This window comes from Pogoniulus pusillus, chromosome 3 (genome assembly GCF_015220805.1).
Source record: "Pogoniulus pusillus isolate bPogPus1 chromosome 3, bPogPus1.pri, whole genome shotgun sequence".
NCBI classification, from domain to species: domain Eukaryota; kingdom Metazoa; phylum Chordata; class Aves; order Piciformes; family Lybiidae; genus Pogoniulus; species Pogoniulus pusillus.
In genome coordinates this window covers 50,040,023-50,053,267 of record NC_087266.1, presented here as the reverse complement: position 1 = coordinate 50,053,267, position 13,245 = coordinate 50,040,023, and the positions used below count along the sequence as shown (strand labels likewise).

Genomic DNA, 13,245 nt, shown 5'->3' with positions numbered 1-13,245 from the left:
GGCCAGGTATATCATGTTGTTGACATGGTGTGTCAGTTGACCTGGTGTCTTTCTGTGATTCTGAGTTACTTGCTATGGAGGAAAAGTTTTTTGGCTTTCAATATCTGTGATAACTGCCTACAAAGATGGGGAGCCCTAATGTTGTGCTAAACTCCAGAGTTTTTCAGTCTGTCAAGGGCTTGTGTTCCTAGCTGGGCTTGAATCTTGTTGCCCTTTATCTTTCACTCTAAGAATGAAGTGCTGCATTTGGGTGTTAGATGTATCCTGTCTTTTCCTAGGTACCAGAAAATCCTATGAGGAAGGCTAGTGGGTGGTTTGATTTTTTTTTTTTCAAGATACAAAAGAGAAATCAACAGTCTCTGTAGAGATATTTTTGAGTACTTAATAATTTAACAATCTTTTGTGAGATTTCCCAAGATGGGGCTGCCTGTAATTACCTGGATAGTAAAACTTGAGCATTGCTAGTGCTGTCCATTGTAATCTATGTGCAGTCATTACCAGAAGAGCATTATGCTTTCACCCAGCTACTGTGCCACTGCAGAGTTCCCCAATGATTAGGCTTTATTCAACCTAGGGTCTCCAGGATCCTGTGGAATGTTTTTGTGGGTTGTGGTGTTTTGGTTTTTAAATTTCATACTGTACTGCTTCACAATTGCATAAATGCATGCAGAAGCAAGGACTCAGAATCAACAAAAGACTTGCTCACCAATAACAGGCTTTAAGATCTCTCAGTAAAATGCTGTTCTTCAATACCTTTCAGTTCCCAAATATTTTTGGGGATTTGAAGGCAGGAAAGATGGGTCTAAGGCACATACTGCTGTCTTACAATATGTAGCATTATGGCATTTGGGAATGGTAAGGTTTGTGTGCTTCTACAAAGTAGTGTTGAGATGTAACAGCTGTTGTTTAGTACTAAGATGGGAGGACACATGTATGTCCTTATGGCCAAATGCTGAAAAGCATTGGTGGTGAATAACCTCCTTTGAAATGGTTCAGTCTGTCTTTTCTCAGTAACTAATATGAAAGACAAAGAAGAGATGTGCATGCCTTCCTATTGAAGTGTGTGTGGGGAAAGAGAAAGGAAATCTCAAGATGTACATTTCTAGGCTCATCTTATTTTCTGCTAGCTATGCAGTTGCTATGGTAATACAATACTAGCTTAAAACAAAAAAGTAATTGGAGGTGAGAAGATCATATTACAAATGGCTATAGAGAGTGAGGCCTGATTTAAATCTATGACTTCCCCAGTAACATGGATGTTAAAAATAACTGGAATTAATCTGTAGGAGAAATGGTGAGGACATGGACTTGATGCTCATGGCTTTGAGTGTCAGGTTACAGATTAAAAACATTGATAATAGTGATATGTATGTAATGTAATGATCTGCTCCTGAGCACTGTTTGGTTTTGGGGTTCTTAATACAACTGAGGCCAAGAGAGGTTTTGTAGTTTTGAGCTAAACTGAACTCAGAATAGTGTTGGCACAGGGTAGATTGGTTACTTGTATTATTAATATATATATGCATACTACCTGAAGAGAGGTTGTAGCCAGGTGGGGGTTGGTCTCTTCTGCCAGGCAACCAGGAGCAGAACAAGGGGACACAGTCTCAAGTTGTGCTGGGGGTGAGTATATGCTTAATATTAGGAGGAAGTTCTTCACAGAGTGATTTGCCATTGGAATGGGCTGCCCAGGGAGGTGGTGGAGTTGCCACCCAGGAAGGTGTTCAAGAAAAGACTGGATGAGGCAATTAGTGCCATGATGTAGTTGATTGGACAGGGCTGGGTGCTAGGTTGGACTGGATGATCGTGATGGTCTCTTCCAACCTGGTTGATTCTATGCTGCCTGAAGAAATTTGGTGCCGGTACATGGGCGTGTTTTCCAGATGAAATGTGTTCTTCAGAGCTAGTCAGTGTTCAGTCAGATTTAAACAGAAGAGTTTGGTGAATGGCATTACTTAACAGCTCCAACTGAGGATGGGGTAGTGCTTGCAACTGAATCCTTTCACAGTCAGCGTTCTAGGATGCTTACTAAACATGTAGCTGGAGTCTGCTTTGCCATGTAGGCATTGTCTGTTGATGTGTGAAAAGGGGAAAGACATGCATGTGAATCAGTGATAAACCAGGTGCTTTGAGTGCCTTTTGACCAATTTGGTGTGAAACATTTGGGGGAAATCATGCTCCTCTCCCATGTGCTCTGGGTCCATCAGCAAAAGCAGAAATTCAAGAGAAGGCATCAGGTGTGCTGAAAATTCCAAAGTTGTGTGATTCTTCCTCACATGTTACAAGAGTGGGTTTGTTGTGTTTGGTCCTGGCTTTGAGATTGTGTCAGGAAACTGCTTATTTTTCAAGTACATAGGCATCTGTTTTTCCCAATATGAGATGCTTGCTATTAGGTGAATAAAAATAACTGAGGATTCCAGTTTGGAAATAGGATTTAAACACTTTCAAGATAATATTTTAAATATAACCTGACAAACTTGTTGCAAGCTTCTTAATTAACCACTGTGAACTAAAACTGAAAGCAATTTGTGATGGATGTTCTTGTGGACTGACATCATTTTGGAATAGAGCAATAATTTCCCTTTGCTAACATGGAGCTGAAGTTGAGAATTGGGATTGTTTTGAATGCTGCATGAGAAGGAAAGTGAGAGTGTCAAGTTTGCTTTGGGTTTTGGCTTTGACCCTTGCATTTGGCTAGGTAATAGAACTACCTGCACAACTTGAGGCATTGCTTTGGAGATATTTTTTTGTTCCTCTTTGTAGCTGCAGTGCTCCCGGTAAAATGAGAATTTTGCTCATACTGACAATGGTATCACCAGACAGGGAGCTATCAAAATTTTCAGAACCTTGTGATTGCCTGTTGCAAGTCTACTCTATGCTGTAGTTGAATTTTTTATAATCTTTCTTGTTCCCACAAATCTCTGTGAGATGGATATCTGGATGCACAAAGAGAATCTGGAGTCTTCTGAATGCTTTGTGCTGTTCTTTAGAAGTAAACATGTTGAGCTTTTCTTTTTCTCTTTTCAGTGAAGTAGTTATAAAACCCTTGCCAAATCTGGGGCATTTAGGTGTTCTGTTAGTGTCTGTTGATGTTAGTGGTCAATGCCTAATATCCTGACCATTGCTGTATCTTTACTGGAGTATGTTTCCAGCCTGAAACTTGACTCTCTTTACTGTGTGTTCTGGGAATAAAAGCAACAAGAAGTGCCCCCATGCACTGTGTGCCCCTCCGGATGGTATCTTCAGCATTTTTAACTGAAACTTCTGTGTAGTTTTTCCCAGGCAGAGGTAATGCAATGCCACGTGGCAAGCCATTCTTCCTTGTGTGGGAAGCTGTGGCTACCTTTACCTATTACCTGAAGGTGAAAACTCATTTTGCATTTCACTATCGACTTCAATCTTAATCTCTGTTTATCACTTAAAGAACAGGCATGAGTTTAGTTGCATGATATCTGTGTCTAGATTCTGTAATATACCATAGTAAGTCACTTGCTTTTTATGAGTTATTTGAATTAGGTGATCCTGGCAGCTAGATTCATTTGGGCAACTAGACCCACATTGTATTTCTTCTGCAGTAGTCTTAGATTAATACTACCTTTTTAGTCACTTGTGCTTTTTATCCTGGAGAATCAAGGGAGAGTCAAGAACAGAGTGAGCTGAAAATGGGCCTGTTCTGCAGAAAATTGTCTGAACAAAAGAACACAGTTGCAGGTTTTTATTGCTGAAATTCTAAAAATATTGTATTGATTCTGAAGATTAGATAAGCTTTAAGAAGCGTTCCCACTTGGTGTGTAACTCTTAATTTTGTGCACAGGGTTGCCTTGGGATGCTTGCAGTGTTGGTTAGATAATGGGTGTCTTGCTTGTAATATACATGAGTTGAGTTACAAGTATCTATGGAGTTTATTAGTGTACTTATATAGAGTGAATTGTCACCACTGTGTAACCTCAATCTTATAGCCTTAAAAAGCAGTATATTCACAGATCAAAATTCCTTTTCAGCTCCATTTGCCCCTCAATTCCCCTCTACCTGGAAGTGAATTGACCAAGGAACCCTTTCGATGGGATCAGAGGTTGTTTGCTTTGGTTCTCCGTTTGCCTGGTATTACAGCACCAGAATCGGAACAGATGACAGGGGTACCGGTGGATGACTCTGCCATCACACCTATGTGTGAAGTTACAGGAGGTGAGTGGTGCTTTCCTTTATTGGTCAGTGCTTCTGAGAATTCAGAGTAGTTCATTTTAGCTCCATTAATCATGTATGTGGTTAAGTAAGCATTTCTAAGGCCTTACATTATTTGGAAACAATTAGAATTCCAATATAATCAGATGATAGACACTTAGGGCATTTAAACTACACACAATTTAATGTAACCTGTTGTGGAAGAGTAGGAGTCTCCTTTCTTTAGCATTTTTTAGGAGAGAACTTTTTTCTGTGCACCTTGATATTGCAATTAGAAATTTAAAGAGTTGAATCTGTTCTGCAGTGCAATTTTGCTAAACTCCTATCAGACTGATCACAAGAGGCTGAAAATGAAGGAAATATGTTGAGTTGTAGAGATTTTGTGGTTGGTTTGTTTGGGGTGTTCTTGCCGGGGGTGGGGATTGGTGGTGTTTGTTTTTCCTGTCAAGAACATGTGGAATGCAATGCAGAATTTCTGCAATGAGGAATACATAGTTCAGCAAAACTGATACTTTTCCCTCCATCAAAACTGATATTCCTCATCTCTTAGCAATTATATTCCAGATCAAACTCAGGAATGTTATGATTGTTTTGTGCAAGGTTTGAATTGCATTACATACTCAAAACCTAATGAGTATTCTGATGCATTGGAGGGGATATGATAGCAAGCAAAGGGATTTAAAAATCCAGAAGGATTTGATTCCACTGCCTTTTGACTAGTGTAGGCTATACTAAGTGTTTTGAGTGGAATTCGTGGACAGCTAAGTGTTGATGTTTGTCACAAGGGGGAGCCCATTTTCCATGGATGCAACCAAGAATTTGAGTTGAAGTGATTAAGGGGCTGAAAACCCAGACATTTCCAGTGAGATATGTGTAATGGTAACTATTTCACCAGACTGCCTTGCTGCTGAAACAGGGAGGAGATGTTCTGTAGAAGCTTTAAATCAGTGATCCATGCTTAAGTCAGTGTGTGGCAGGTGAACAATTTTGAATGATCCAAGTTAAAATAAGGGCAGAATCACTGAACACCCTTAACCTTGGATGTTTCATTCTAGGTCGATCATATTGCGTGTGCTCTCCGAGAATGCTCAATCAGTGTCTGGAGTCATTGGTGCAAAAAGTGCAAAGTGGAGTGGTAATAAACTTTGAAAAAGCCGGACCAGATCCCTCACCAATTGATGGTACCTGAGATTTTTTACACTGTGGTATTGAATGACAGGAACTTAATGTAATAGCTGCCAAAACAAAAGGAAAGCTACTGCAATTTAAAAGACATTATCATGTAAAGGACCTGCTGTGTCTGAAATGCTGTTGTACTTTTTCAGAGTGCTGGCAGTAGCTACTAGAGGATCTGTAAAACCTCCACCTTTGGTTGTATTGCTCAGTCTGAAATGCAGTTAATCATGCCGAGCATTGTTAAATGCATTAATGTGTTTTAAGCAGTAGCTTTCAACCATCTAGAAATGTTAATGGCTTGATATGGAAATATTGTGGGTTTACGCACTTATCCCTTTTTGTTTAATGTAGTAAAGTGGCTGCTGTAAATTAGTAAATATGACTGCAGCCTTAACTTCTTGTTCTGCATGGCTTAGGTAGGCCCTTCTTAGGGTGCTACTTCGAGGTGTATTGTAGCAAAGCAAAATGTTTTTTTTAATCTTGCTTTGCTACAAGAAAATTTTAGTCCAGCAGTATTAGTTTTGTGTGTATCAATTTTATTGTTACTTTCTAATGCGTGGAGAATTGAAGGTTATTTGGTAGTAATGATGGGAGGAGAAAAACTGATTAAGAGCTTCAAATAATTGACCTTTTCAGCTCAGATCCTGTAAATGTTCAATGCTTATTTGGTTTCTCACGAGTTTTTGCAGAAATCTTTACAGACAACTGTCTGCTATTCTTAAAAATAATATTAACTGCAGGAAGAGCTTCCCTGGGGGTATAGTTCTTAAACTCTTTATGGAAGTTGTTTAATACTTTTTTGACTTCTAATGCTATTTTGACTCAAAGCCTTTTTCTTCTCTAGATGGACAGGTGGAAATATCTAGACCTTTTGGACCCCAACCTTGGCACAGCTGTCACAAACTTATTTATGTCAGACCAAACCCTAAAACTGGGGTTCCTATAGGTCATTGGCCTGTTCCTGAGTCGTTTTGGCCAGATCAAAATTCTCCGACGCTGGTATGTATTGGAGTTTGATTAAGCAAATGATTTGCTCATGTTTTATGTCTTCAGATACTCATTGTAGTTACTGTAAGGGCAGTGTGATTGAAGAGGGTATGACCTCTATTAACCCATGTTGCAGTTATTTCAGGTAAACTACTGACAGGCAGGTAATACTAAGGGGGTTTGCTTTTCAGCAACTTTGAAGCATTGAGAAGCTTCCTGTAACGGATTTATTTGTTGTCTGGGTGCATGCACTTAGTGTTTATTTTTGAACTGCTAAAATATCAAACCAGAAATAAGGTAACACTATGATAATAGACTGGCAAGTTCTATTGCCTTGCAGATAGTATTAATAGATAGTGTAATTTCCCCAATTTTGAATCCTTGTGATAATTTGGTCTACATTCTAGCAATTGAATGTGTAACTTCATCTGTTCTTGTTCAACTGAGCTGTAGCTTTAATTTACTCCAAACACAGGGATACTCACCTTGTTTTGCTAAATGCTACACACAGAATTAATGTTGTTGTTTAACCTGGAGAAAAAGACTAGATATTAGAGGAAGCTTCTTCACTGAAAAGGTTCTCAGACACTGGAACAGGCTCCCTACAGAGGTGGTTGAACCCCCTTCCCTGGAGGTGCAGGGCTGCAGAGATGTGGTGCTGAAGGACATGGTTTAGCACCAGAGTCGGATAATACTTGGACTCAATCCTGAAGGTCTTCTCCACCCAAAGTGATTCTGTGATTGTGATAATACCACTGTCTTTTTGGTCTGAGAACTAATTCTTAGTGTAATAGAATGTATTTTTGTAGTTTTGCCAATCTGTGAAAATTATTAAAGAGGAAATAATGCAGTTCCATAACTTACCTACATTTCATGATGATTTTCTTCAAATTGGAAGCTTGTGTGCACGTATTTCACTTTCCATAAATGTTATGTTCTTCCCAAACTGTACAAAACCCTTTGAAATACAGGTGGTTGAGGAATAGCATAAACGTGGAAAACTTAGTCATGTGTACAGGTTTGGTATTGCTGGCATCCTGTTCATTGAAGGACATGGATGCCTGCCTGAACCATGAAACAAGCTAGCATATATGAATAGAAGTGTAAGTTCTATAGCCACCTAATGCCCAAAATGTCATTGTGTACTGGATATTAAGGCTGCTTATAACAACTGTCAATGGCATATCTTTCATTTGCTGTTTAGAGTCGGTACAGCTTGCGTGCTACTGCAGATCTAGATTGAGATTGCTAAAGTAAGTCATGCCAAGTAAAGAGTTGTTGAATCTGCTTAAAAACATGAGGCCAACTTGCCCAAATGGCATGAGGGAACAAGTCTCAGTTGTTCCACGTAGAGCTCTGATAACTGCATAAAACACTGGACTATTGCCTGTGCAACTGAATTCCTGTAACACAGTGAGCCTTCCTATGCCACGTTGAGGAACTAAGTTTGCTAATAGTGTTTGAAGACTTGGTATTTCTTCTGAAAAGACAGTCAAAACTCAGCGTGTGTTGTAACTCTTTTCTACATAGTTAGGTGGGTTTTTTCCTCCCTGTTACCTGATTCACAGTGGCACTGTCTCAAGCAGTCTATCCCAGCAACAGTTTAGTGTACTCTAGGCAGTGATGCTGTGTAGGCTTTCTTCGTTGCATGTGAAAGTCTGCTAATAATTTCGTGTTGGTAGATCAGCATGTAAATGGCTACTCCCACTGTGCTGAGGTAAAAGTAATTCTGCTGTCCAGACAAGGATTATTGGACTTTACATATCTTGGCATTCAACTTCTGCAGCCTTTTTATGCCTAGTATAACTACTTTCATGGCTTGGTCAGAAATGCTACTGTAACTATTTATTGGAGGCATCTTTGAAGAGAATCACAGTTCCTTCAGTTGACTGGGTCTCCTGTTTTGGGCTTATGCCTTTTGCAGAGTAGAGGCACTCAGGGAAGGACCATCTCTGTGGGTTTATCCTAAGACAAAGAGGCTTGGGCTTATAGAGGTAGAAAAATTACTTTCAAAATGAAGTGACAGAGAAGTCCAAGAAACCCTCTATTTCTCTAATTCATGTTACGTGTTTATTAGTTACCTTCTTTTAAAGAGAGTAAATGGAAGGAGGCTTCTCAGTCGAGCTCCTTCTGAGATTTTAGTGGTCTCAGAAGGCTCAGGGTAAGTATGAAAGTTTATATTCCTCTCTTGAAAACTTGAGTGGAAGGCATACAGAACCAGTTTTCATCACCAAAAACCCTCAGATTTCAATTTCAGCAGATTTCAGATGTTATTAAGTGTTGTTTGAAACTCAAGGCACAAAGACCTTTTCCCTGCACTTAAAAATATGAAATCTGCACATGTAAATTGCTTGAACTGAAATAATTTTTTCACAGGCTTAGATAAAACATGTCCTCTTTTGGAGCTTGTTTTTAATGAATTCATACTTGGTCATTGTAGTTCCAATTGTAATTTAAATGTTATAACTGTTAAATTTGCCACGAAGAAGTGCTGGAGGAAGTCAAATGCAAAAATACAGTACTTGTTTCTGTGGGGGAATAAAATGGGCATGCCCCAGAGTAGCATGTAAGATTTTTTTCCTTTCTATGTCTCCACTGGGATTTACTTTCACTTGCATAATTGTGCATGTGCAAGAAATTTTGCTTTCATACTGTTCTAGACTTACTAGATAGAACATTTGACATTTATTTAGGAAATAAGACCCCTTCAGATTTTAGGAATGTGCTAGCAACATGCGTGAATTGCTTAGGACACATTAACAGTGAGTACAGGTCCTGTACTGACTGGGCTCGTTAGATGTGTCTGGTTTCAAAGAACTTGTATTGCTTTATCTGTCATAGCACAGTTGCATTTTGGTTGTTGTGCAGCTTACTAACAGTGGAATGCTTGCGTTTAGCCACCCCGCACATCTCATCCTGTGGTGAAATTTTCCTGTACTGACTGTGAGCCCATGGTCATTGACAAACTGCCTTTCGACAAATATGAGCTGGAACCCTCACCACTGACCCAGTTTATCCTGGAAAGAAAATCCCCTCAGACCTGCTGGCAGGCAAGTACAGTGTGTGCTGAATCGAGGTTATTTATAGAGTGCTGTTTTTCAAGAGACTTGATTCTGCGATCAAAATCGGATGTAAAATTTCAGCACAGGGTATTTTGGCTTTGCATACAATACAATGTGGGTTTTTTTTGCAGGTATATGTGAGCAATAGTGCAAAGTACAGTGAACTTGGTCATCCTTTTGGTTACTTGAAAGCTAGTACAGCTCTGAATTGTGTGAATTTATTTGTGATGCCTTACAATTATCCAGTCCTCCTTCCACTGCTAGGTAAATACCATTTTATACATATTTTAGGTGGCAAGCAATTGAAAAAGTGATCTCATCTAGACAGATTGCTGCAGTTAATGCCAGTGTTATTGCACACCTGTAGAATGTTGATATATTTCTCATCAGTAACTTGTTTTTTAATTGGCTGACCTTCACAACTCAGTCTTAATGTGTAAGATGTCTTAAACATCGTTCTTTCAGATATGTTTTGGCCTTCCATTATTTTAGGAGACATTCTTCCTAATATGTTGTCTGAACTGCTGATTGGATTTGATAAATAACTGATTGAATTCCATTACTTGGCTGCAGCATTGATCTTGTGTGCATATATTTAGTTTGGTCATATATGTGTTAAAACATATTAATTTAAGCACTGAGGAATAGAAGATTTTTTGAGAGTTTCTGTTACTGGAATGAGAGATGTAATGCCTTTTGTTTTGTTTCATGGGCATGTAACCATCAGATGACTTGTTTAAAGTACACAAGGCAAAGCCCACATTGAAATGGCGGCAGTCATTTGAGAGCTATTTGAAGACAATGCCTCCGTATTATCTTGGGGTAAGATGACTTACTTTATTAAAAGTTCTGTTTTATCTTTTAATTAGTTATCTTTCTACTCTGAGTGTGTGTCATGGGTTGAGTTGAATCCGCTGCTGTTATTCACGCCATGCTGCAGTCATGTCAGCCTCAAAAAATGAGAGTACTGGCTGTTGCCCTGAAAGTCTATCCGTTTCTTCTTTTTTAACTCTGAGGACCTTGAGTTCTGTCTGAAATGGACAGAGTTAGTTGAAGTATGTATGCAACACTTAGAAAGTTAAATCTGACTATATGATATATTTTGTTTCAGCCTTTGAAGAAAGCTGTGAGAATGATGGGAGCACCAAATCTTATAGCTGACAATGTGGAATATGGACTTAGTTACAGTGTCATTTCATATCTCAAAAAGTTGAGTCAGCAGGTAATGTTGAAGCAAAAGAGCAGTAAAAATAATTCTAATCAGGATGATCAAGTTGAATAGCTTTGAAGAAAAAGAGAGCAGAAGGATCAAATTAATACCTTCCTACATGCAATTAGCGAAAAAAAGGCATTTTTGTTTTCTGAATTGAAGAAAATTGAACATTTATATATAGACTTTATGGACTGTGTACTATAAAGATAGATATGTAGATACAAACTGAGAGTTTTTGTAGGAAGCATTTTAACTTGTACAGACAGTAACATATTTTGTCCAAAAGAAAACATGTTCTCTTACCTTCAATATTGAAGATGTTGTAGCATAATTTCAGAAAACAGATTTGTGCTTTTGAATCCAGGAGTGTCCTTCATTAGGCTTGTGAAAAGAAATGGAAAGGGAAAGCATTCAGTTAATCTGAACTGGTGTAGCGTAGAATCTCTAATAAGAATGCATATGTGGCAAGGGACCTTCTGAATTTGTTGACTGTGTTCCCAATAGTGCCTGTGTCTTTTACTAGTCTCCTGCACCAGCTAAAGCATTTCTACCCTGCTCCTCCACTTTTTGTTGATCTGTGCATGTTAAGCTTTCCTAAGATCATAAAGTAATGCAGTAGGCTTGAAACGTCAAGAAACAGTAGTGCAAGTACTTGTTACTTAGCTAATGAGTTCTTGTGGGCCAGATTTTTCTGAAAACCTTGACATAAATGGTTATTTGAGGAGGCAAACCTCTTGCAGTTTACTGTACATCCTGCTCAGTTGTAGTCAGGGTGCTCAGTACACTGTGAACTGGTTATTCAACTTCAGGTGTCTTAGACTTCTAAAATGTAATGATGTGCTCTGCAAATTGTACTTAAAGCATTTCTAGCTCCTGAAAGGCACTGCTAGTACAGATTTGGTATTCTTAGTAAGTACATCTTCAAATTTTGGTTAATGTATAAATTTATATGAGACTGCAAAAGCAGCATTGGCAGGTGTATTATTAAATTGCTTTTGGCATTGTGTTCAGCTGTATTCTGCCAAAAAGCTGTCATTTGAACGTGTTCAATTCTGGTGCAAATCTAACAGAATGACAGGGGTTAGGTCTGCCTAGTCAAACAGAATTGGATATTATCTATTTCATATATATTCAGTTTATGAATATTTGTACAGAGCTCTGGAAAAAGTTGCTGCTCTTGTGTGACTGATCCCAACTCTAGCTGCGGGAGAATCGGTCTGTTCAGAGACAGTGTTTAGCTGCTATTGTAGGACACAGTCTGTGCAACTAGAGACAGATTGGAGATTTGCTAGTCAAATTATGGCGTTTTCTGAAAATAAAAGCATTGCATGCATATTGGTGCTTAGATACCATAATGGGCAGCAGAGGAGAAATATGCAGAAGACCTAGGCACAAACTGTTCACTCTGTTTAAAATTGTAGTACGCATTAAGGGGTTATGTATTAAGCACTCATCCTGGTTATGGTCATCATAGTGTATTAGCGCATTGTTGAATCTTCTAGGTAGGAATTTAAAATGAATAAGTCTGACTAATCCTTTTAAGAGCATATTGTCAATTTTATTTATTTATTTATTTCAAATTAAGGCCAAAATAGAGTCCGATAGAGTCATTGGCTCTGTAGGCAAAAAGGTAGCGCAAGAGACTGGAATTAAGGTCAGAAGCAGATCACACAACCTGTCTATGGCACATAGGAACGATTTTCAACATCTGCTACAGGGGATTACTGGGGAAATTCCTCATAGACCTCTAGACCTCAATATGAAGGAGTATGCTGGGTTCCAAATAGCTTTGCTGAATAAGGTAAGCACCACTGTGTGTAATGTTGTTATTTTCAATATACTTCCATTGAACTGCTAGATATTGTTTCATACATGGCATTAATTGGATCTTTATCTACTGGAACCATAGGATCTGAAACCTCAGACTTTTAGAAATGCTTATGACATACCCAGAAGAAATCTTCTGGATCAGTTAACACGAATGAGATCTAATTTACTGAAGAGTACTCGCAAGTTCCTCAAAGGACAAGATGAAGGTTAGATAACAGTTTATCTTTTTGTCTGCCCTTAATACAGTTGGTGCTGAAGTAAAGACTAACAGTAGAATAATTCATTACAACTTAGTGGATGTGTGATATTGCCACTAAACTGTTTGCTTTTAAGTGTTTTTTTTTAATGAAATGTTTTATTGGAAGGAAAAATGATGGGAACAGAGAAAATTGCAGATGACTGCTCTATCCTTTGGTTTGTACTAAGAGACTTGGGATTTTACTTCAGAGTCTTTGTTTGCTGGGCTTTTTTCCCCATGTATCTGAGGGAAAAACCATAGGGCAGTTCTGAATGTTATGATGTCTCTCCACTGAAGTGGGTTGTGAGCAGTGGATAATGAAGCTCACTCACTGGGCTCTGGCGATGTGATTCCTTTGCCCTTCAGGCCAACAGCAAATAGTTCAGTAGCCTGCTGAAAAGTTCAGTAGCCCTGTTGAAAAGTTATGGAACACATTTGGAAGCTAACATCCACACATGACAATTACTGCTTATTTCCCATGTCTAGTGTACACAAACCTAGGTACCAATTAATTTAGGCAAGTTTCCTGTATGCAATACATGATGTTATAAATACCA

At 38.7% G+C, this 13,245-nt stretch overlaps 1 protein-coding gene across 6 annotated transcripts in view; it reads left to right on the top strand.

Moving 5' to 3' along the window:
* INTS6 (integrator complex subunit 6) overlaps positions 1–13,245 on the top strand; it is a 44,932-nt gene that overhangs the window by 24,318 nt on the left and 7,369 nt on the right. For 5 of the 6 annotated variants that reach the window (XR_010309063.1, XM_064176262.1, XM_064176256.1 and 2 more), the window contains 9 exons: positions 4,002–4,185; positions 5,238–5,363; positions 6,203–6,357; positions 9,243–9,395; positions 9,539–9,671; positions 10,135–10,229; positions 10,519–10,629; positions 12,206–12,421; positions 12,530–12,656. Coding sequence is in view for 5 of the 6 variants with exons in the window: in XM_064176262.1 (XP_064032332.1) it covers positions 4,002–4,185; positions 5,238–5,363; positions 6,203–6,357; positions 9,243–9,395; positions 9,539–9,671; positions 10,135–10,229; positions 10,519–10,629; positions 12,206–12,421; positions 12,530–12,656 (1,300 nt within the window). In the remaining variant the exon portion in view is untranslated. The remainder of the gene's footprint in view (positions 1–4,001; positions 4,186–5,237; positions 5,364–6,202; positions 6,358–9,242; positions 9,396–9,538; positions 9,672–10,134; positions 10,230–10,518; positions 10,630–12,205; positions 12,422–12,529; positions 12,657–13,245) is intronic. The other variant, XM_064176271.1, reaches the window with a different exon arrangement.